This window comes from Denticeps clupeoides, chromosome 8, assembly GCF_900700375.1.
Source record: "Denticeps clupeoides chromosome 8, fDenClu1.1, whole genome shotgun sequence".
NCBI classification, from domain to species: domain Eukaryota; kingdom Metazoa; phylum Chordata; class Actinopteri; order Clupeiformes; family Denticipitidae; genus Denticeps; species Denticeps clupeoides.
Window position 1 is genome coordinate 17,526,878 of NC_041714.1, and position 23,043 is coordinate 17,549,920.

Genomic DNA, 23,043 nt, shown 5'->3' on the forward strand with positions numbered 1-23,043 from the left:
GTAATCGGAAGATTACGGGATTGGGAATTGTGCCTTCCACAAATTTTGTTGTGTGTACTGTGTGTGTCCAGAGTGTCCCTTTAATATATTGTTAATGTGAAAAGTACAAGTCATTTTCTTCATAGAACAATGCCAAGTATTTCTTCTGTGTATTTCCATTTCTGTGTTAGGTCCTGCATTCTCTTGTGTGTGATTTTCCATGCTTCATCCTCCTATGGACTGTGCTGGATGCCCCTCCTTCTGAATATATAACAGTTTATGTTTACTGCGATTATATGTAATGGAACAAATTTGCTCCAAGTTGAGACGCGGCACTGTAAAATATGCAGCCCGCCCCACATGACTCGTCACTCCGTCACTCCATCAAACTGTGTAGCAGCAGTGTCCTGTCATTGTGACTGTCTACACTAAATAAAGCCAGCAGTGCGCCACCTTCAATAATTTATCCACACGTGTGACAATGACTGAGATTGAAGATGACATTCTGTTTTTGAGAACTGTAAGTAAATGCTTTTTATAATATAAATATTATGATATATTATGCATAATGAATAGACACACTAAAAATAAAGATGCTGAGGAATTAATCCACTATTTTTTTTCCTCTATTCGGTGAAAACCAAAAATTTTTTTAACTAAAAGCAAATAAAACATGTTCCTCAAGCACAAGTGGTCTCAAAAAGTCAGTTTAATTTTGTAAATGTATTGAAATCTAGTAAAATTCTTGAGTTCTTCCTTTGAAATTTTCCTTTGTGCTTTAAACTATGTGAGGTTTTCTCATGTTAACAAATAGCATTTTATAAACGAAACCTTTTACAGTGAAAATTTCCTCTGTTGCCAACAGATGTGAGGGATGGTTTCTATTTTAAAGAGCATTATCAGTGATGGAAAGTTTATTTCTAGTGGCTGTGGGTCTATATCAGCTCTCAGCTCGGTATCTTCAGTTCTGAGATAAAGTTTATTCTGCCTGCTGTCTGGTTCCCTGTCAGCCAACCACACTTGCAAACAGGAATATAATGAAATATTTTCACTGTTTATTATGCCACAGTTATATTCTTTTAAATTCAATCAGCATATTAGTCCATAATGCGCACATAATGGCTAATCATGAACAGGGTAAATGTGTGTGTCTGAGGGGGTGCTTTGGGAACAGAGATTTACAGCCAATCAAGTGTTGTGCAGAACAGGCTCCAGAACTCTCCGGGCATATGGCCAAATTTTTCCAATGTATACTTTGCAAATTCAAGGTCTGTAAGAATAATCGATTCTACCAATAACCATTCTTGTATATATTTCTGGGCTGCACAGAATGACGAAATGGCACTGCGGTGCACAGTGTCCGGTCAGCACCAGCAGAAGAAGTTTTGCCTTGCAGCTGAAGGATTTGGCTCTAGACTGTGCTTTCTGGAGAATACTTCCAACTTCAAGGTAATCTGTCGTGGCCAGTAAGCCATGTTTCAAAAAAGAATGGTCAATTGTTACTGAAATCCTACTGCCAATCGTCCATCATATCCCTCTTATTCTGCTTTCATTTTTTACTTTTGCAGATCATTCCTCCAGATTTGACAGTGTGTATATTTGTGCTGGCACAGTGTCTGTCAGTGCGTGCTCTGCAGGAGATGCTTGCTAAGCAGGATAATCAGTCATCGGAGGTAAAGTCAAATGCTAATCAATTACATATAAAACATATCGCTTGTATTCATGGTGTGTCCCCACGTTGGGGCAATATGGCACAAGCGAAAAAGCCTCTACATTTTACAGATGAGTGAATTAGGAGGTGTTCGGACTCTGCTGTATGGCCAGGCAGTGTTACTGCGTCATGCTTCAAGTGGGATGGTAAGAATCCTTCGATGTTTCTGTAGAAGGTTCCTTCGATTCTACGGAGAGATTTTAAGTCTGAAGGCAACATATTTTTTTATGTTTCATAGTTTCTATGCTGTTTGTCATCATCTTGTTCCTCAAATGATAAACTGGCATTTGATGTTGGCCTGCAAACTCAAACCCGAGGTGGGTTTAAGATAATAGTTGATATTGAATTCAGTTGTTTGTCATATTTCTACAGTTTAATTGTCAATTTTTGGTTGATGGAATTTTGTTGTTCCAGGTGAAGCATGCTGGTGGACAGTTCACCCTGCCTCAAAGCAACGTTCTGAAGGGGAGAAAGTGCGGGTTGGTGATAATCTCACACTTGTCAGTGTCTCTTCAGAGAGGTACCTGGTGAGGCTTCTTTCTTTCTTTTTTATTTATTGACTGGTAAAAAGGGAATCAAATCTAGTCCTAATGCAAGCCCCTTTTTTCAGCATTTGTCTTTCAGTAACTGTAGTGGAGCTGAGACTGGGAGTGACGACGTCAATCCAAGTGTTGATGCTGCCTTCCAGCAGACACTGTGGAGCGTTGCCCCTATCTCTTCTGGATCCGCTGTGATGGAAGGTAAAGCACCTCACCAAGGAGCCTGAATCTAATGACAATTGCCAGTCTCCTATCACCACCAGACCGCAGTTCTGTTTCCCCATGGTCTGCAGGATATCTTAGAGGTGGAGATACATTGCGCCTATTACACGGACATACGGACGAATGCTTAACCATTCCATCTGTAGAACAAGGAGAGGGGACACGCAGGTTGGACAAAAACTTGTCAAACAGCTTTGCACTTGAAATGACCTTATTTTATATAGTCTTAGAATTACACTTTCTCTTTTTAATGAACAGGTCAGTGTATTATATGGGCGGCACTGCTTCATCTCAGGCTCGCTCTCTCTGGAGGCTTGAGACACTGCATGTTGTGTATGTTCCTCGACATCGTCTTAAATATCTGTTGGGTGTGACAATATATTACTTAAAAGCGCCTATGTCTGGCATGTGTCTATAGGTGGAACGGAAGCCACACCAACTGGGGCCAACTGTTCCGCCTTCGCCATGTCACCACAGGGATGTACCTCAGCCTTACAAGGGACAAAGAACTTCAACTGGTAGACAGACAAAAGGCTGAAATAAAATTCACAGCTTTCTGTTTCCGCCCATCAAAGGTCAGCTTGTCCCAATCATACTGATGTAAATTGTTCAAAGTCACATATATACTACAGGTCCTCTGATTTCTGGTCTGTAGTGGAGCGTTATTTAGCCAAAAAGACTCAAACTAATTGTTGTTGAACAAGACATTTCAGCAGTGTGTCTTGTACATTTTAATTCACTTTGCAGGTTTGATAAAGATGGGGTCTGGACATAGGTTATTTTCTAAAATAGCTGTAAATTATGCAGCAAATCTGAGGAAATTTGTGGAATTTTGAGGAATCTTGTACATAAGACTTCACATACATTCAATTACAGTGTACTTGGATCATTACACTTCAACAACTGTTTACTTACATTTGTTTTATATGTTTTGTTGTAAAAATGAGCATAGTGATTTTCTATTTTTTTTAATCCAAGAGTAGATCCATTCTTCACTCAGTGCACCTCTCTGCATATGTGTTCATCTAGGACAAATTGGACTGTGTTCAAAAAAAGGATGTGGACAACATGGGTTTACCAGAAATCAAATATGGAGACTCAGTCTGTTTTATGCAACATGTAGACACTGCTCTGTGGCTGAGTTACCAGACTTCTCTTGAGAAAGGTGGCAGGGTGAGAGGGACAGAGCGACAGGTAATGTTAGGCTAATGCTTTCTTAAACACCTTAAGCAAAAAATATATATTTTTAAAAAAATCTTTCTCAGGCCATTGTGCACATAGAGGGCCACATGGATGATGGTCTAACCTTATCCCGGTCTCAGAGGGAGGAATCTCGTTCTGCTGACATCATTCGAAGCTCTTCTTTCCTCTTTGCACATTTTAACAGGTATCATGAGATATCCCAGGTACATTTTTAAAAGAAAAACATTTTATTGATTGAACGAGTGGTATATTTTTACATTTTTTTTGTCTGTTTTTTTTAATGACCTTCTGCAACCTGCAGATGGTGGATCTCTTAACATTCTCCTCCTTCTCTACCTGCAGCGTTTGACACTTTTTGTCATGAAACCCTTCAGTGGTTCACATCATATTTCTTTAATACACAAAAGTTTATCACACTTGGCCCATTTTCTGTACATTAGGGCTAGGCTTAGACTTGCATGATAAATAAGTGACAGGTGATTTGTTTCTATTACAGGGAGTGCAGAATTATTAGGCAAGTTGTATTTTTGAGGAATAATTTAATTATTGAACAACAGCCATGTTCTCAATGAACCCAAAAAACTCATTAATATCAAAGCTGAATGTTTTTGGAAGTAGTTTTTAGTTTGTTTTTTCATTTTTAGCTATTTTAGGGGGATATCTGTGTGTGCAGGTGACTATTACTGTGCATAATTATTAGGCAACTTAACAAAAAACAAATATATACCCATTTCAATTATTTATTTTTACCAGTGAAACCAATATAACATCTCCACATTCACAAATATACATTTCTGACATTCGAAAACAAAACAAAAACAAATCAGCGACCAATATAGCCACCTTTCTTTGCAAGGACACTCAAAAGCCTGCCATCCATGGATTCTGTCAGTGTTTTGATCTGTTCACCATCAACATTGCGTGCAGCTGCAACCACAGCCTCCCAGACACTGTTCAGAGAGGTGTACTGTTTTCCCTCCTTGTAAATCTCACATTTGATGATGGACCACAGGTTCTCAATGGGGTTCAGATCAGGTGAACAAGGAGACCATGTCATTAGTTTTTCTTCTTTTATACCCTTTCTTGCCAGCCACGCTGTGGAGTACTTGGACGCGTGTGATGGAGCATTGTCCTGCATGAAAATCATGTTTTTCTTGAAGGATGCAGACTTCTTCCTGTACCAGAAACTGGCAGTAGGACTGGGAGTTGAGCTTGACTCCATCCTCAACCCGAAAAGGCCCCACAAGCTCATCTTTGATGATACCAGCCCAAACCAGTACTCCACCTCCACCTTGCTGGTGTCTGAGTCGGACTGGAGCTCTCTGCCCTTTACCAATTCAGCCACGGGCCCATCCATCTGGCCCATCAAGACTCACTCTCATTTCATCAGTCCATAAAACCTTAGAAAAATCAGTCTTGAGATATTGGCCCAGTCTTGACGTTTCAGCTTGTGTGTCTTGTTCAGTGGTGGTCGTCTTTCAGCCTTTCTTACCTTGGCCATGTCTCTGAGTATTGCACACCTTGTGCTTTTGGGCACTCCAGTGATGTTGCAGCTCTAAAATATGGCCAAACTGGTGGCAAGTGGCATCTTGGCAGCTGCACGCTTGACTTTTCTCAGTTCATGGGCAGTTATTTTGCGCCTTGGTTTTTCCAAACACTTCTTGCGACCCTGTTGACTATTTTGAATGAAACGATTGATTGTTCGATGATCACGCTTCAGAAGCTTTGCAATTTTAAGAGTTCTGCATCCCTCTGCAAGATATCTCACTATTTTTGACTTTTCTGAGCCTGTCAAGTCCTTCTTTTGACCCATTTTGCCAAAGGAAAGGAAGTTGCCTAATAATTATGCACACCTGATATAGGGTGTTGATGTCATTAGACCACACCCCTTCTCATTACAGAGATGCACATCACCTAATATGCTTAATTGGTAGTAGGCTTTTGAGCCTATACAGCTTGGAGTAAGACAACATGCATGAAGAGGATGATGTGGACAAAATACTCATTTGCCTAATAATTCTGCACTCCCTGTATTGCAAGAAAAATCCAAAAATTGATACTGAGGAGGTGAAACGTCTGGAATGGGTATGGAAAAATGTTTGCCATGAGCTTTTTTATTTCTTTCCAACTTCCTATTAGCCTATAGCCTATGTTAATCATGAATAAATTCTAAAATGTATTAAAAAATGCATAAATTACTAATTCTTGATGTTGTTAAAATATGCACATGCACACAATGAAGCAAGCTTTGGAACTCATTCTGGCTGGGGCAATAGCTTTTATTTGTATAAGGTGGTAAGCGGCGTCAATAGTACAGCACACACACTTTTTGCTTAATGACTAACAAAAATGTGGCTGCTCTTTTTCCGTGCAACAGAGATGGTGCCTAACCACCCTCCTTCACTAAACTGTCTTTAACCTCCATGTAACCGACATCTCAATAAAAAATGTTAAATTATTTAACTTGTTCATTTGCTACTACATTTCTTTTCCCTCTTAGTCTTAGTCAGGTTGGCCTTACCTCTGCCACCACAATAAACTCAGGTTCGGGCTTTTAAAAACCTGTACCTGTCGGTCTTGGCTCTGTTGGGCTCAGGCCTACTGTCCAGCTCTACTGTAAATTGTCTATCTCTGCTATATCAAGTGGTGTCCCTCAGGGCTCAGTCATTGGGCCATTTCCCTTTCTACTGTACACCCTTCTTATGGCCCAGTTTATTCGCAGAAATAATTTCCAAGGTTATGCAGATGATATTTATTTATACATCAATACATAGTCCCCTACAAATGCAAATATCAGTAAGGCATCTAATCTCTAGGAATCTTGGTGTTCTGTTAGATTCCTTGCTTAACTTTGATCACTCTCCTAATTTTCTTAATATCATCTCGACAACTATGCCAGCCTCCGTCCAGTTAATATTTCTCAGACTCTGTTTTCATAGTTTCATAGTCTCATGTGGATTACGGTAAATCCCTCCTCATTGACCTTCCTGTAAAATCTACCCAGAAAGTTCAGTACTGGGTCCTCACCCATACAAAGCATTCAATTTTTTCCCAACTTCACTGGTTAAATTTAAGGTTTTGCTTTTTACTTTCAAATAAACTGCATAAACCTTGCCCCTCCCTATCTTACTCAGCTCTTAGCTCCATTGAACAATCATTCCTTCACTATACCATGAACCAGATGCACATCTGTTTGAAGGATTTTATGTGTTGTTAATTACTTTTATGACACAGGTCCTTGGATAGTCTCACTCAGAAAGCTGATCTTCTGGAACCAAGCCTCCAAGTCGAATTAGTCTATAAGAGCCTGCAGGATCTCATAACTTACTTCCGACCCTCCAACGAGGCTCAGGGTCATGAAGAAAGGCAAAATTGTATGAGATCTTTAAAGGAGAGACAGAATTTGTTCCAGGAGGAGGTAATGATTTATTTCAACTCTGCCTTTTGATAAAGTTGATCTGTTTTGTTTAAAGCAGACCTTACATAAATCAGTTTTTGTTCTTATCCAGGGGATGATTGGTTTGATTTTGGATTGTATTGATCGCTTGCATGTTTATAAAAGTGCAAGTAATTTTTCTGAAGTTTGTGGAAAAAAGGCCGGAAAACAGTGGGCGGCCATTTTGAATTCCCTGTATGAGCTTCTAGGTGAGAAGAGCACACGTTTTTCTCAGTCCTATTAAAACTGGCCGATTGCATTGCAGTTGTTTTATATATTTCTTTCAGCATCTCTTATCAAGGGGAATAGGAATAACTGTGCACAGTTTTCCGGATCCTTGGACTGGGTAATAGGCAGGTTGGAGAATCTCAATATTTCCTCTGGTATGTTCTAGATTTGTAATTGTTATCATCGAGCATCTTATGCTTTGTCATATTTTTTTTTATTATGGCAGAAGCCCTGTTATTTTTACTAAAGGCTTTTCACTGTTTTCAAGGAATCCTGGAGGTGCTCCATTGTGTTCTTGAGGAAAGTCCTGAAACTCTCAAGCATATAAAAGAGGGACATATAAAATCTATAATTTCTCTTCTAGAAAAACATGGCCGCAATCCCAAGGTCCTGTAAGGTCTCTTGTGTTTTTTTGTTCACTAAATAAAGATTTGAGCCCTCCCACCTAACTTTCCATGCTCTACAGATTCTTGATGTGCTGTGTTCACTCTGTGTGTGCCATGGTATGGCGGTACGTTCCAATCAGAATTTCATCTGTGAGAACCTACTCCCAGGACGAGACCTTCTACTGCAAACCCGCATGGTGAACCGGGTCACAAGGTAACCTTTGATTCCCAGACTTTTAAACAATAAAGTCTGATTCCTGCTCAGCCACACTATGGCTTTGTGTTGAGTGTTTATGGTTTTCTCTTTTTTCCTAAGTGTGCGTCCAAATATATTTTTGTGTGTGGGTGAGGGCTCAGCCCAGGCCAGGAAGTGGTATTTTGAACTGGTTGTGGAGAAGTCAGAACCATTCGTTACAGCTGACCCTACTCACTTAAGGGTAGGTTGGGCTAGTACAGCTGGGTACTGTCCCAGCCCTACAGGAGGTCATAACTGGGGATCAAATGGAGTTGGAGATGACCTGTACTCATATGGCTTTGATGGCCTAAATTTATGGTCAGGTGAGAGACACCAGCTGAGACAAATCTCTTTTACTAAATCTATACAATTTTTATATTTTTGCAGTTATACACATCTTCAGTCAACATTCTCTCTTCACTCAGGCTGTGTAGGTCGTAGGGTTTGCTCACCCAATCAGCGTTTGCTTAGAGAGGATGATGTAGTAAGCTGCTGCCTAGATCTCAGCTCTCTGTGCATGTCTTTCCGGGTTAACGGCCAGCCGGTCCAGGGCATGCTGGAAAATTTCAGTACAGGTGGATTGCTGCATCCTGTGGCCAGTTTTTCTGCAGGGGTGGAGTATGTTCTCTGATACGTTATTAACTAAAAGCAATCATTTATTAGTACAATAATGTTTCTTGGATGCATTCTAATAATGCTACTGGCTCATCTGCAGAATTCGCTTCCTGTTGGGTGGACGTCAAGGGGAGTTTAAATTCTTGCCCCCAGCTGGTTTTAGCCCTGTTTCAGAGGCTTTGCTGCCTCAAGTCCGGTGTAGAGTTGAGCCATGTCAAGAATTCACAAGGGGCTGTGGTAGCTGCCAGCATGTACTCCTGGGGCCTACAGTGCCCTTTAGAACTGCTACCTTTACTCCCATACCAGTGGATACCAGTCAGGTAAACATTTCAGGCCTGTGATAATGGAGACTTACTACACAATTGCCTTCCCTGACTATTCTAAATAAACCACGTTGGACAATACAATTCCTAAAGAACAAAATGATACAGATCATATTTTTTGGCAAATATTCATGGTGTGCTATCCATTTTTGTTCTCCACAGGTGATGCTTCCTCCTCAGCTGGAGCTGGTTCCAGAGAGATTGGCAGAAAACTTGCATGAATTGTGGCTCATCAGTGAAATAGACAAAGGCTGGACATACGGGGCTGTGAGTTCTAAATTGAATTAGTATGTATTGCATTTTAATACATGCAAGTGCTCTAAGCACATGAGTGAATAATTGCATTGTATATCTAATGGTCCAAGGTTTCTTCTAATGGTGTATTCTGCTCATTTGTACTGTAATGTAAATTAACTGTTTTGAAAAGTTTTTTCGGGGTATATAAACATGCTATTTTTTAATATGTTATTTCCATTGTAGGTCAAAGATGACAATTTGAAGCAGCATCCATGTATGGTTGAGTTCTCTAACCTTTCAGATCAGGAGAAAAAGCTGAAACTTCAGGAGGCACAGGAAACCCTCAGGTAAATTTGCACTCTTTGCTAGCATCACACATGTGTCAGTGCATATATAGAATGCACTTTGTTGGGGTTTTTTAATATACATGTTAATATTTTAAAGGACTCTCCTGGCTCTTGGTGTCCACATTGGATTGTCTGATGACTACGCTGATGAGAATGTGAAATATGTCAGACTCTCCAATGAGTATGTCAAATTGAAACTGATCATGAAATAAACATTGATGTAATAAACCATATGTTCAGATAAGATAATTTATCATAATGGAACAATGACTAGAATGTGCTTCATGCAGTTATGAGCTGTGGAATGGGTACATGCCATCCCCAGTCGATCTATCCCATGTCACTCTGACTGCTGCCCAGGGATCTATAACAGAATGCCTGGCCGAGAACAACCACAAGATATGGGCCAGAGAAAGAATCCGACAGGGATGGAGCTATGGACCACAGAAGGTAAATTATGTGCAAATTTAACAACATTTCAGACCTGCAGGTAAACCGTTAAGTAAGGTTCAAACATTCCAGTGTCATTAACAATTGTATCCTAATTGCAAAGCAATAGTCAATACATATTAATACATCTTAGCTGTATGCATTATCGTAAGCACTGCATAATATAATGAAAAGTTTAAAATTTTTCCTTCCACTATGTGATCTTATGTCAATGAACCTTTCTCTTTGAGAATGACATCAATCTGCCAAGTGATAGTGTGAGTGTGTGCTCATACTTACTTAAAATCAATGTTTTAGGATGTGAAAATTAAGAAGAATCCTCACCTGGTTCCATTCTCTCTCCTGGATGAGAGGAAACAGAGAGCTCATAGAGAAGCAGCAAGTGATGCTATATGTACCCTTCTTGGATTTGGATACACATTGGATTCACTTGATCAGGAACAAAGTCAGTCTGGGAAATGAGACGCTGGAGAAAAACAGAAAAAAAATCATTTGTTTAAACAATTGAAATCAAGACACTGCCTTAGTTAAATCAGTTGTACTTATTTGTCAGCCATGTGTTGTTTCAGAAAGCCTGCAGAGTGGAGTAACTGCTTAGCCTTTAATTTTGGCTATTTGCATGTGAATAATCTGTTACATATGATATGCAATTTCCAATGCAGGTTCAGAGTGTATTGAGAAGTTCCAGATATTTCGTACAGATCAAACCTATGCTGTGTGGAAAGGGAAGTGGTACTTTGAATTTGATGCCGTGACATCAGGAGAAATGAAGGTTGGCTGGGCCCGACTTGGATGTAAACCAGATTTGGAACTTGGGTCAGATGATCAGGCATTTGTTTATAATGGCTGCAAGGTACGTCTGAAGTTATGTAAGTTAATTTTACGGTGTACAATTTGGCTTCTGCTAATAATTGTGGTTTTCAAGTCTGACACTTATTTCAGGGGCAGTGGTGGCATCAACGTGGTGAGCCGCTTGGTCAACCCTGGCAGAAAGGGGACGTTGTGGGCTGCCTGCTGGATCTGGACCAACGTACTATGATGGTTACTCTGAATGGAGAACTTATGTTAAACGACAGAGGTTCTGAACTGGCAGCTAAGGATTTTAATGTCCAACAAGGTTTGCATTTTAATTTTCCCATCTTAAAACTGCGCCATTGAATTAAGGCATAAAAAATATATTTTTTATTTTGGGGGGTTTTGTCTTACCATTATACTTACTATGTCCAAGGCTTTTTGCCTGTCTGTAGTGTGGGTCTGAATCAAGTGGGACAAATCAACTTTGGTCAAGATGAGGACTCTTTGCAATACTATAAAGTCTGTGGATACCAGGAGGGCTACAAGCCATTTGCCCACAAGATGAGTCGAGACATTCCTCTGTGGATGAGTAGGAAACAGCAATGCTTTGCACCAATTCTCCAGGACAACTGCGACATACAGGTATATTTGTAGTGTCTTTGTTGCTGTCCAATTGGATGTGTTGTGAGCAATAATTTCATATCTTCATAATGGTTGCAGGTCATTCGTGTTGATGGGACAATAGACAGCGTACCCTGTTTGAGAGTCATTCAGAAGCCACAAAACAGAAGTGGCAGTGTGAGTGCTGATTTCGGGTATTACCGATTGAGCATGCCAATAGAATGCTTTGACGTCTTCTCAAAGCCAGTTGAGGGAATGGTGCCCTCAAGCAGTGCTGCTTACTGTCTCAAGGGAGACTCAGAGGAGGGAGATGTAGACTCAGATTTTGAGGTCCTAATGAAGTCAGCTTACCAACATACAGGATCTAGGGAGGAAATTAATGACCATAAAGATCAGCACAGCCATGAGAAACACTCTAGGCTCAAACAACGGTAAGTAAACTCTCAGCATCTCAACCTTCATGATCAAGACGCAGACCTTTAAAATCTTTACATCATTTTATTTCATTCCATTGTTGTTTACGGTATGTGAGGTTATATTTCCCATCTTGTTTCAGTTTTTTGTTGAAGCGGAACAAACCAGAGCTGAACACAAGCCACTCATCTGCACGTTTACTGGAGGAAGTGCTGGCCATTGAAAAAGATAATGCCAAGCACCCCAAACATTGCTCCACGGTAGTATGCAGCAACCATAAATCACTGTTAACATGTTTCACACTCCTTAAACCAGCTGGTCATTATTCCAGACTCATTGTCTGTGGGTTAGACACTCACCTATGAACCAGAAGACCACAAAGTCTGTCGTTCAAACTTCACTTGCTATAATTGTTTTCCTGATCTGATAAATGTTGTAAATGTAAATGTAGAAAATAAATCGCCTGCTAGTTGTGACGGCCTGATGTTATTGTAAAATCCAACAATGTGCACTCTTACTCCTGACAGTATAACTACTCAGTGAGGGTCCTTCCGGGTCAGGACCCCTCCTGCATTTGGGTGGGCTGGGTCACCTCAGACTTTCACCAGTATGATCCAGTCTTTCACGGGGACAGAGTCCGCACAGTAACAGTAACACTCGGTGATGAGAGTGGCAAAGTTCAAGAAAGGTTTGTGAGAAGTGCTTCGAAAACAAAATTCAAATTGAATTTATTTTGACTGCATTTCAGAACATCATTTCAACGATCCTCTCGTTAACATAGTTGAGAGAGTTCGCAAGCACATGGCTGGAGATCATTCTCTCATACTGATTGAGTTAGGATAGTAGCCTTAATGGTGATGCTTGAAATATTCCTCTGTTAACCATGGTTACCTTCAAGGAAACACGTGCATAAAAGGGGCTTCACAGGCAAGGATATTGCTGCTACTAAGACTGCACCTAAATCAACCAATTATCATCCAAACTTCAAGGGGAGAGGTTCAAGTGTTGTGAAGAAGGCTTCAGGGTAGCCAAAATCCAGCAAGTGCCAGGACCGTCTCCTAAAGGTGATTCAGCTGCGGGATCGGGGTGCAACTGGTGCAGAGCTTGCGTAGGAATGGCAGCAGGCAGGTGTGAGTGCATCTGCAGGCATGGAGAGGCGAAGATGTTTGGAGGATGGCCTGGTGTCAAGAAGGGCAGCAAAGAAGCCACTTCACTCCAAAAAAAAACATCAAGGACACACTGAAAAGTACAGGGATTGGAATGCTGAGGACTGGGGGAAAGTCAAGCTTTTTTCTGATTGTTTATGGCATCTGTCTGGAGAAGAAAAGGTGAGCGCTACCATCAGTCCTGTCTTGTGTCAACAGTAGAGCATCCTGACACCATTCATGTGTCGGGCTGCTTCTCATCCAAGGAAGTGGGCTCACTCACAACTTTGCCTAAGAACACAGCCATGAATAAAGAATGGTACCAAAGCATCCTCCGACAGCAACTTCTCCCAACCGTCCAAGAACAATTTGGTAAAGGAAGATGCCTTTTCCAGCATGATGGAGCACCATGCCATAAGGTCTCAGTGATAACTAAGTGACTCAGGGAACAAAACATTGACATTTTGGGTCCATGGCCATGACCTTAATCCAATTGAGAACTTGTGGCCAACCCTCAAGAGGCGGGGGGGACAAACAAAAGCCTACAAACCCGTCAAAATCTAAGCACTGATTATGAAGGAATGGGTTGCCATCAGTCAGGCCTTGGCGCAGAAGTTGATTGACAGCATGCCAGGGTGAATTACAGAGGTCTTAGAAAAAAGGACCAACACTAAACTTGATGTAATTGTTAATAAAAGCCTTTGAAACTTGGAAATACTTGTAATTATACTTCAAAATATTACAGAAACAACTGACAAAACTGATCTAAAAACACTGAAGCAGCAAAACTTTGTGGAAACCAGTATTTTTGTCATTCTCAAATCTTTTTGCCACGATTGTATAGCCTTGTTTTGATAAAACTATCACGCAAAACGAACATTCCTTATGCTTATTTGTGTATGTGTTGTAGTGTAAAGCGCAGCAGCTGTTACATGGTGTGTGCAGCGGAAGGAGCTACGCTCACTCAGAGTCGTAGTGGCAGTGGCTTGGAGATTGTCTGTTTGGTTGACACAGCAACAGGAATCCTCACTTTCACTTCTAATGGAATGGAGATGGGAAACTCTTACCAGGTGAATGCAATGCCTTTCCAGTTCAGATCTGTCTTTCCTTCCATTGTTTTTTGAACAAAAGAGGGTCTACTGATGACTACATGTACAATCTGCTTGTTGTTTTTTCTCAGGTGGAGCCCTGCACTAAACTCTTCCCTGCCGTTTTTGCTAAGCCCACCTGCTTGGACATGTTTCAATTTGAATTTGGCCGAATCAAGGTTGATTAGAAAATATAACAAGGTTTTATAGTTCTAGTGTGATGCGTTTGAATGCATAATTACATCATGTGCTTTCTCAATTCTTTTAGAATGGGATGCCCTTATCGGCGTGTCTTTTCCACAGTGAGAAAGGAAGCACTGTGCCTCAGTGTCCACCGAGACTCCATGTGCAGTACTTAAAGTCTGTATGCTGGACCTGTGAACCTGGCCAATCACCTGGCCTTGAGGTGACCCGCTTAGAAGACAGACAAGGATGGAGGGTGCGTTGCCCAACTCCACTACAGTTCATGGCCCTTCACGTACCTGAGGAGAACAGGTCAGAGTAGAAAAGGTCTAAGGCCCAGTCCACACAAGAACGTTTTTCCCTAAAACGGTAGCATTTCTATTCACACAGAAAGTGTGTTGTGAAAAAGATTAAATTAAATGTAAGCATAAGTCAATGATTTGACCTTGATCCAAAACTTCAAGGGGAGAGGTTCAAGTGTTGTGAAGAAGGCTTCAGGGTGGCCAAAATCCAGCAAGCGCCAGGACCGTCTCCTAAAGATGTTTCAGCTGTGGAATCGGGGTGCAACTGGTGCCTAGCTTGAGTCAATGATTTGACCTTATTCTGTACTTAAATGAAAATTGTTATGGACTCCCCAAACATAAAAAGGAAGCCAAGACCTCAAGACTTTGTGGCAGAAAGAAGGAAAGTATACTTAAGTATAAGCTTTAGTATGAAAGTGTAATTATTAACATACTTAGACATTTCTTTACACTTATCAGTATAAGGCAACTACACTTCACTTTAGTATAAAGTAAATAAAATATAGTATAAAATTAACTTCAAGTATACTGCCTCAGTTTACTACTTTTTGGATAGAACGTTTATTTTCTAAAATGGGTTGGAGATTAATTTCTCTTTTTATAAATCTGTATAGATGGCAAAGCGGCTTTTTTGTGAAAATGCTGACATATTAGCCCAAACGCCAACCTGACCTATAACCCCAAACGTGTCCTACATACAACAATGGTGGATAACATGTGGTTGCCAGTGTCAGTACCCAATCGGTACCTCTTACCTGATTGGTTCTGTGCATGCGTGTGCTTGTGTACTCCAAAAGCCATAATGTTATGGCCTAAACCTACCCCTAACTGTTGCGAATGTCAGTCAGAACCCAATCTGTACCACTTGCTCGTTTGGTTCCGTGATTATGCATGCACATACTCCGAGAGCCACCCTAAACCTAACCCTAACTGTTTTGCATGCGCAGAACCGACTGGACCAGTGCTATGGAGTTATGGTGCTGTAGCAGCTACAAAAAATCCTTACGGTGCTCATTTCAAATAAAAAGACAAGGCTGGAGAACAACGATGTATATTACTCACCACAGAGGAGAATTAGACACCAAACAAGTAGAGCACTTTGGAGAGCAGGGAGTTACAGCGCCACTTACAGGTGTGGAGGGCGGTCAAACCAGTGTTTGGGACGTTCTCTGTCTCTGTGTGGATGACAACATTTCAGATAATACTATTGTGTGGATACAGGGTTTTTAGAAAGCAAAAGTGTTTTTTTGTGGACGGGGCCTTAGTGTAAGGACGTTTAAGCAAATCTCTCATTCAGTGCTCATTTGATTGTGTTGAACACATGTGTTTGTGTGTTTGTAGATGCATGGATATTTTGGAGTTGTCAGAGCAGGACAACCTACTGACCTTCCACCAGCAAACTCTACGTCTTTTCTCTGCACTTTGTGCCCATGGCAACACTCACGCAGCTCATGCTCTCTGCAGCCACGTTGACCAGTCGCAGCTTCTCCACGCCCTCCAGTGTTGTCGCATGCCTGGCCGTCTAAGGGAGGGTTACTTTGCTCTGTTAAGTGAGGTCCACCTCAACAGCCAGGCCAGTGCCAGGCTGACCATGACCCATGAGTACATTCTGCCTCTGACAGAAGAGACCAGATCTATCCGTCTCTTGCACAGTCACAAGACGCATCATAGCCTGTTTGGAAGTTGTGAGGGCACATGTCTCCAGCCCTGTCTGAGGTTCACCCCTCCTTGCTTTATCAGGGCTGGGGTTGTGAGAGGGGCTGATTTGTACCAGGACAGTCCTGAGTTTCCACTAGAGATTTTGAAGACGGTGACAGCAGCCATGTTGCATGAAGCGGCAAATGCAGTGGCACAGGGTGTAAGAGATCCCATAGGAGGCAGTGTGGAGCTCCTCCTTGTGCCTCTTCTGAGCCTTCTGAACACGTTGCTTTACTTGGGCGTGTTCTGCAATGACGATTTGTGTGGGATCCTCACACTCATTTTGCCCTCTGGCTACACTCAAAACCATGAAGATGAAGAAGATAAAAATAAAGAGGAGTATGTGGACAAAGGGAGCGATGAACAAAATACGCACGGTTTACTCCAGATGAAACTCTCAGAAGGAGTTAAAATGCAGGTAAGTTCATCTAATGTGATGCCAAGTTTTTAAGCCATTTATCAACCGTTTCTCTGTACCTCCCCATCCTCCCCAGCTGTGCAAGTTGCTACAGTACCTGAGCGACTGCCAGTTGCGTCACAGGGTGAGCGCGGTGGTCAGTTTCTCTGATGGCTTTGTAGCTCAGCTGCAGGACGACCAGCGCTTCCGCTACAATGAGGTCATGCAAGCTCTTAATATGTCTGCTGCCCTCACGGCTCGAAAGACCAAAGAATTTCGATCAACACCACAGGAACAGGTGAGAAACAAATTTGGACTAATTCTATCTGTGTGCTGCTAATAATTTTCATAAATGAAATGGGACAATATATTTATAGCCCTTAACATCTCACAGATTAACATACTGCTCAACTTCCATGAAACTCATCAGGAATGTCCATGCCCAGCAGAGCTTCAGGAGCAACTGCATGATTTCCACAGCGACCTCATGACTCACTGTGGTGGGGAATTGATGATAGTATTGTTTTTTTTTTTAATTTCCTTTGCAAGTGAATAAATGCTTCCATGTCTGGCTTTTTTTTTTTAAATCCACATTTAGGAGTTGAGATCGATGTGGATTCTGAGACAGGAGAGGATGGCTGTCCTTCTGTGAAGGAAAATCTGTGTGGCTTGGTTGAAAAAATTGTCAGCTTCAGGAGAAGAACATCTCTGTCCACAGAGGACGACACAGCAGTACATCCTGGTGGGAAGAGCTGCGACGTTGTCACCCTGCACAGTCTCATTTCACACTGTACATAGCATTTGCAGAAGAATTTTGGGCTTGTGCAGAAACCAATAACCATCAGGGCTTCATATTAAACATGTCAGATTACAACCAGCATCGAATTGATTCTAATTAAACAGTAATTAAGGAGGAGTTGCACGTTCTCCCGCTTTCTGTTGTCTTTAGCGCTGACTTCTCTCTTCAGTGTCCCTGCAGCAGATGATATCAGACGTCATGGTACGGTGGGCTCGGGAGGGCGAGATGAAGGATCCAGAGCTGGTGTGTGCTGTTTTTGGGCTGCTGAAGAGGCAGTATGAGGGACTTGGTTCTCAGATGGCCAGTCCTCTGAAAAAAACTTACTGTATCAGCCCAGGATCAGTGGAAGACACACTGAGGCTCCAGAGTTCCCTGTGTCGAATCAGATCCCTTCTCTGTGTCAGAATGGGCCGGCAGGAGGAGACACTCATGATAAAGTGGCTTGGGTGAGATTTGACCTTTACTTAACATGTTCATAATTGAAATTTAATGGCTGCAGTTTTGCAGTTTGAAGTCTGATAATTGAGAGCTGGAGATTATTAACTAAGGAATGCTTCAAATGATTTAAATGAAGTGAAAATGTTTCTCTACGCCTGGATATCCTTTAAACACTGTGTTCACTGTTCTGTTTAGAAATATTATGAACAATAAAGTATTCTATCAGCACCCAAACCTGATGAGAGCTTTGGGTATGCATGAGACCATCATGGAGGTTATGGTGAATGTTCTGGGAGTGGGAGAAGCAAAGGTAATCATTTTATGTAATTTGTTCTGCAATTACATCACACTATTCTTAATAGAATACTCTACAATCAACACACTTGGTACGATTTACCATTTATGCACATCACTTTTTTTGGGGGAAAAAATATATTGTGTACTTATGATGCTTTGGCTGATACATTGATTTTTGAAATATGTCATTCTTCTCTCTTTAGGAAATTGCATTTCCTAAGATGGTGGCCCACTGTTGTAGGTTCCTGTGTTATTTCTGCCGAATCAGCAGGCATAATCAGAAGGCCCTGTTTGATCACCTTAGCTATTTGCTGGAGAATAGTAATGTTGGGCTTGGTAAATTACATTTACTTTTAATAATATGCTTTACTTTGACTGTGTCTGTGTTTAAGAATTGTTGCAGTGAGTCAAAATATAATGATTCAAGATAAATAAAAAAAGAACAGATAAGTATGATATCAGCAGAGGCCCTGCAGGAGAATATGTCTTTTAATTGAGGTATGGATAAAAATTTTGCTTCCCAGCTTCCCCATCTATGCGGGGCTCCACACCCCTGGATGTAGCTGCAGCCTCTGTGATGGATAACAATGAACTGGCTCTGGCCCTGACAGAACCAGATCTGCAGAAGGTAGTAGCCATTGAAATCATTTTAACATAACTACAACTCTTCACTGACAAAAAAACAAAATTTTGACCTGTCATTAATGGGTAATTAATAATGACTTCAAGTACCAAGCCCAATAAAAGTACTTACTTGAGTACCATCTCTACAGACATATAGGATATCTAACAGGACACACAAGACATACTAGTGCAACAATATAGTGGCAAGTAAAGTGTTGTGTGCTTCAGCATTGCATGTGATAAGGTGAAAGAGTTTTTATTTCTCAGAAAAGAGAAAGAAACCTTATCTTGTCTTTGCCCATGGTAGATTTTCTCTTGTCTTGTTTTATGCTCAGGTTGCCCAGTACTTGGCAAGCTGTGGACTGCGGAACTGTCCCCTTCTGCTGTCAAAAGGATACCCTGATATTGGCTGGAATCCAGTGGAAGGAGAGCGATACCTGAATTTTCTACGCTTTGTTGTTTTCTGTAACGGTAATTCGATTTCAACTTCATCACTTTGTATGTATGTCCTTGGTGGAGATGCATATCTTCTGTGAACTTTACAGATCGGTTTGAAACTATGAAGTGAAGTGATTGTCACACGTGATACACAGCAGCACAGCACACGATGCACAGAGTGAAATTTGTCCTCTGCATTTAACCCATCACCCTGAGTGAGCAGTGGGCAGCCATGACAGGCGCCCGGGGAGCAGTGTGTGGTGACGGTGCTTTGCTCAGTGGCACCTCAGTGGCACCTTGACGGATCAGGATTCGATTACAGGGCCGCTTCCTTAACCGCTAGGCCACCACTGCCCAATATATTGTTATGTGGTATGAGCTTCTTCCATGGTATTCTTTTGTCTTTTCAAGGAGAGAGTGTGGAGGAGAATGCCTATGTAGTGCTTAGGCTGCTGATTCGTCACCCTGAGTGTTTTGGTCCTGCCTTAAGGGGCGAGGGTGGGAATGGTCTCCTGGCAGCTGTAAAAGAAGCTATTAAAATGCCGGCAGAGCAAAACAGAAATGGAACAGCATCAGTTTATGCATCCAGCAGAACTTTGTAAGTGGAGAAAATCTCAATTTGTTCTTCAGCATTTCTGCAGCATTTTTTTTGTAAACCAGTTGAATTTGGCCTAAATGTCCAACACAGAGATTCTCTGGGTGATGAAGATGAAACAGTTCACATTGGACATGCTATTCTGACCTTCTACTCTGCCCTCATTGATCTCCTTGGTCGGTGTGCACCTGAGATGCATGTAAGAGCCCAGAAAACAACTAATTCAGTAAACAGGTGTTATTGTACTACCTTATTTTTTCATTGAATTATGAGAGCACTGTTTGTGAATTGCTTTAGCTGATTGAAGCTGGAAAAGGTGAAGCACTTCGTATTCGAGCCATCCTGAGGTCGCTGATTCCTCTAGAGGACCTAGTGGGGGTCATTAGCCTTCCCCTTTATTTACCTTCATTTGATACAGGTCTGTCATGCTGGTGTATGGTATACTGTATACTGTATGTATACTGGCAATAATCACAAGAAATAATCCACTGTATCTATTATTCATGTAGACGCTATTGGGATTGACCCAGACATGTTTGCAGTGTTCTGTCCGGAACACAAGGGTTCCATGGTTCTTTTCCTTGACCGAGTCTATGGGATACAGGACCAGGATTTTCTGTTCCACCTGCTGGAAGTGGGCTTCCTGCCTGACTTTCAGGCTGCAGCTACCATGGATACAGTATGTTTGGGCTATCACAAATTTGCATTTGATCGATATGTTTTTTCAATATTATTATCACAAAGGTGCACATCCAAACCAGCTTAATCATCAGTTTTAGAAAATCAAGGGCTCTACACAAATTGAAAATGTGCAAGGACAGGACAAAATTTACGGGAGCACTGCTGTGCTAATTAGTGAACCATTTATGTATCTAATGTTTGTATATTAATATATTTTTTGTTAGATATAATCACAAGGTCATTAGGCAATAGGTCCAGCCACACCTATTTAAAACTTCAGATTGCCATAAGAGTTATTTAAATATATCTTTTTATTATGTTTTCATTTCTTTCTTCAAGTCTGATCTGGGTGACAATGATGTCTACCTCGCCATGATTCGGTACCTTTGTACCTCAGTGCTGCCGTTACTCTGCAAACACGCCACGCTGTTTACTGGCTCTGAGGGCAACAGCGTGTTGGTTGATTCTCTGCTCCAGGTGGTGTACCGTCTTTCTAAGAGAAGTTCACTCACCAAGGCCCAAAGGGATATCATTGAGACCTGCCTGCTGTCTGTCTGCAGGTTAGAAAATGCAAACATGCAAACATATATACACACACACACACACACACATATATATGCAAGTCAATTTCTGTATCAGAAAAGCATGTGCATAAATTTTTTACATGTTTCTCTAGCAATCTCAGACCTTCTGTTGTAAAACCACTTCTGCGCTCACTGGTGTTGGATGTTCCTCTTCTAAATGAGAACACTGTGATGCCCCTCAAGGTTTCAGTTGCTTTATATTTATTTGTGCCTCTCATTCTTTCTTCATTTGTAAAAATACAAAATTAAAAGGTTAGGTAGAAACCCTATTGCACATGCTGTGTTCTAACACGTGGAATTTCACAACCTCCTGTTTAGCTACTGGCTAGTCACTATGAGCTGAACTGCAGATACTACAGTCTAATGGAAAGTGGTGGAAGCTTTGGCTCTGCTACAGAAGAGGAGCTACGCTTATCCAGACAGCTATTCTGGATGACATTTAGGGCCTTGGCCGGGAAGGTAAAGGCAAAGCTCATTTTTACCAAAATAACCTACATAATCCAAATCAAATAGAACTTTTAGATTTTTATTTTTTATTAATTTAGCATTTTTGTTTTCCAGTCATGTGATGGAGAGCTGTTCACACTTTCTTTGGCCTGCCTCAGTGCTATCGCTGGAGCCATTGCTCCAGACCATGTGGACAAAACCTACATACGTACAACAGACACACAAGATCTGGACAAAGAGGGGCGCTTTTGTCCTTGGCCTGTTGACAACTCAAAGTAATTTTTACTTGACCAAACTACACTTTGAACAACATTTTGGCAGCATAAATCGATTTCAATTTTTTTGTCCTCTGCAGTGTCTCCATCCCTGAGAAGCTGGAACATGTTTTAAATAAATATGCTGAACACATGCACGAGAAGTGGTCTCTTGACAAGGTGACTTGAGCTGCATATTCTCTGCAAAATATGTTTAAGTCTTAGTTTTAAAAACATACTTTTTTGGTCATAATAATCCTCCTCTCTTTGTATAAGTTTGCTAATGGTTGGGTCCATGGAGAACAGTTGTGTGAGAGCTCCAAAGTTCACCCTCTTCTTAAGCCCTACAGAGCCTTGTCAGACAAGGTATATAATCCCCTTTCTTTTTCCCACATTGCCTAGTATATACCACTGACCATAAATTAAACATGATTTCAGGATAAAGAGGGTTACCGTTTGGCTATTAAGGACTCTGTAAAAAGCATGCTGGCATTTGGTTGGACTATTGAGAGGACCAAAGAGGGAAGAGACATTCTGGGGCTTCACAGTCCGGCTAGGAGGATTTCCCAATCAGGGCAGGTACCTGTGTGGAATAACAGTAAAATCTGTAATGCAGATTTGTCCAGTTCAGGTGGGTTCTTGTAATATTGTAATATTCTTTGGTGCAGCTTTCATTTGAAGGTGCTTCCACCTTCAGTCCTAAACCCATAGATATGAGCAGTGTGACCCTGTCATGGGACCAGTATGTAAGTTCTGTTGTATTCTTCTTGAAAAATTCTATGAAAGTGTCTGTTCCAGCCTTCCAATTCTATCTACAGTATGTGATAGAAGACTTCTTCTCTGTTAAGTCTATGGCAGAGCAGCTGGCTGAGAATTACCATAACATCTGGGCCAAAAGGAAACAGCTGGATCTGGAAGCTAAAGGTACAGGAGTGATCTGCACATCGCTTCCTAGCAGAGATGGTGTTTAAATTATATAAATTATATGATTTCAGTACTTTCCATAAGGGCATTCATCAATGTTTTAGCATTTTTATATTATTTTGTTGATATATGCTTTACATATGATTCCATTTATTATTTGTAAACCCATTACATTCCCCTGTGACCCCCCTATGTGATCAGCCAAAGTTACATTATATTTCCCAATTAAGGTGGAGGAAGTCATCCTCTGTTGATCCCCTATCACTGTCTGAATGCTCGTGATAAATTCAGACTCCAGGACAGATCTCAGGACGTACTGAGGTTCTTCCTTATTAATGGATACACTGTATCGAGGTACGAACGGCTCACATTCACCATCATTTTACCGATCTATTGCTCTGTTTAAAT

General features: G+C 41.2%; 1 protein-coding gene across 1 annotated transcript in view; it reads left to right on the top strand.

The window, feature by feature from the left end:
• The first annotated feature begins 460 nt into the window (after positions 1 to 460).
• Positions 461 to 23,043, top strand: part of LOC114795682 (ryanodine receptor 2-like) — a 235,565-nt gene continuing 212,982 nt past the window's right edge. Inside the window, exons 1-57 of the mRNA XM_028989221.1 lie at positions 461 to 499; positions 1,309 to 1,428; positions 1,548 to 1,652; positions 1,762 to 1,836; positions 1,929 to 2,007; positions 2,105 to 2,217; positions 2,301 to 2,430; positions 2,523 to 2,619; positions 2,710 to 2,784; positions 2,870 to 3,026; positions 3,481 to 3,645; positions 3,717 to 3,838; positions 6,901 to 7,072; positions 7,164 to 7,299; positions 7,378 to 7,473; positions 7,587 to 7,705; positions 7,785 to 7,918; positions 8,021 to 8,262; positions 8,365 to 8,557; positions 8,655 to 8,874; positions 9,040 to 9,144; positions 9,358 to 9,461; positions 9,559 to 9,642; positions 9,752 to 9,911; positions 10,209 to 10,356; positions 10,574 to 10,764; positions 10,854 to 11,028; positions 11,140 to 11,348; positions 11,427 to 11,758; positions 11,884 to 12,001; positions 12,269 to 12,429; positions 13,797 to 13,956; positions 14,067 to 14,153; positions 14,243 to 14,469; positions 15,801 to 16,575; positions 16,652 to 16,852; positions 16,949 to 17,054; positions 17,153 to 17,296; positions 17,523 to 17,799; positions 17,987 to 18,101; positions 18,292 to 18,424; positions 18,613 to 18,716; positions 19,048 to 19,183; positions 19,562 to 19,748; positions 19,839 to 19,944; positions 20,043 to 20,163; positions 20,255 to 20,424; positions 20,766 to 20,986; positions 21,103 to 21,193; positions 21,329 to 21,469; positions 21,572 to 21,732; positions 21,813 to 21,891; positions 21,988 to 22,077; positions 22,150 to 22,290; positions 22,380 to 22,457; positions 22,560 to 22,635; positions 22,866 to 22,989. Coding sequence (XP_028845054.1) covers positions 461 to 499; positions 1,309 to 1,428; positions 1,548 to 1,652; positions 1,762 to 1,836; positions 1,929 to 2,007; positions 2,105 to 2,217; positions 2,301 to 2,430; positions 2,523 to 2,619; positions 2,710 to 2,784; positions 2,870 to 3,026; positions 3,481 to 3,645; positions 3,717 to 3,838; positions 6,901 to 7,072; positions 7,164 to 7,299; positions 7,378 to 7,473; positions 7,587 to 7,705; positions 7,785 to 7,918; positions 8,021 to 8,262; positions 8,365 to 8,557; positions 8,655 to 8,874; positions 9,040 to 9,144; positions 9,358 to 9,461; positions 9,559 to 9,642; positions 9,752 to 9,911; positions 10,209 to 10,356; positions 10,574 to 10,764; positions 10,854 to 11,028; positions 11,140 to 11,348; positions 11,427 to 11,758; positions 11,884 to 12,001; positions 12,269 to 12,429; positions 13,797 to 13,956; positions 14,067 to 14,153; positions 14,243 to 14,469; positions 15,801 to 16,575; positions 16,652 to 16,852; positions 16,949 to 17,054; positions 17,153 to 17,296; positions 17,523 to 17,799; positions 17,987 to 18,101; positions 18,292 to 18,424; positions 18,613 to 18,716; positions 19,048 to 19,183; positions 19,562 to 19,748; positions 19,839 to 19,944; positions 20,043 to 20,163; positions 20,255 to 20,424; positions 20,766 to 20,986; positions 21,103 to 21,193; positions 21,329 to 21,469; positions 21,572 to 21,732; positions 21,813 to 21,891; positions 21,988 to 22,077; positions 22,150 to 22,290; positions 22,380 to 22,457; positions 22,560 to 22,635; positions 22,866 to 22,989 — 8,627 coding nt within the window. The remainder of the gene's footprint in view (positions 500 to 1,308; positions 1,429 to 1,547; positions 1,653 to 1,761; positions 1,837 to 1,928; positions 2,008 to 2,104; positions 2,218 to 2,300; positions 2,431 to 2,522; positions 2,620 to 2,709; positions 2,785 to 2,869; positions 3,027 to 3,480; positions 3,646 to 3,716; positions 3,839 to 6,900; positions 7,073 to 7,163; positions 7,300 to 7,377; positions 7,474 to 7,586; positions 7,706 to 7,784; positions 7,919 to 8,020; positions 8,263 to 8,364; positions 8,558 to 8,654; positions 8,875 to 9,039; positions 9,145 to 9,357; positions 9,462 to 9,558; positions 9,643 to 9,751; positions 9,912 to 10,208; positions 10,357 to 10,573; positions 10,765 to 10,853; positions 11,029 to 11,139; positions 11,349 to 11,426; positions 11,759 to 11,883; positions 12,002 to 12,268; positions 12,430 to 13,796; positions 13,957 to 14,066; positions 14,154 to 14,242; positions 14,470 to 15,800; positions 16,576 to 16,651; positions 16,853 to 16,948; positions 17,055 to 17,152; positions 17,297 to 17,522; positions 17,800 to 17,986; positions 18,102 to 18,291; positions 18,425 to 18,612; positions 18,717 to 19,047; positions 19,184 to 19,561; positions 19,749 to 19,838; positions 19,945 to 20,042; positions 20,164 to 20,254; positions 20,425 to 20,765; positions 20,987 to 21,102; positions 21,194 to 21,328; positions 21,470 to 21,571; positions 21,733 to 21,812; positions 21,892 to 21,987; positions 22,078 to 22,149; positions 22,291 to 22,379; positions 22,458 to 22,559; positions 22,636 to 22,865; positions 22,990 to 23,043) is intronic.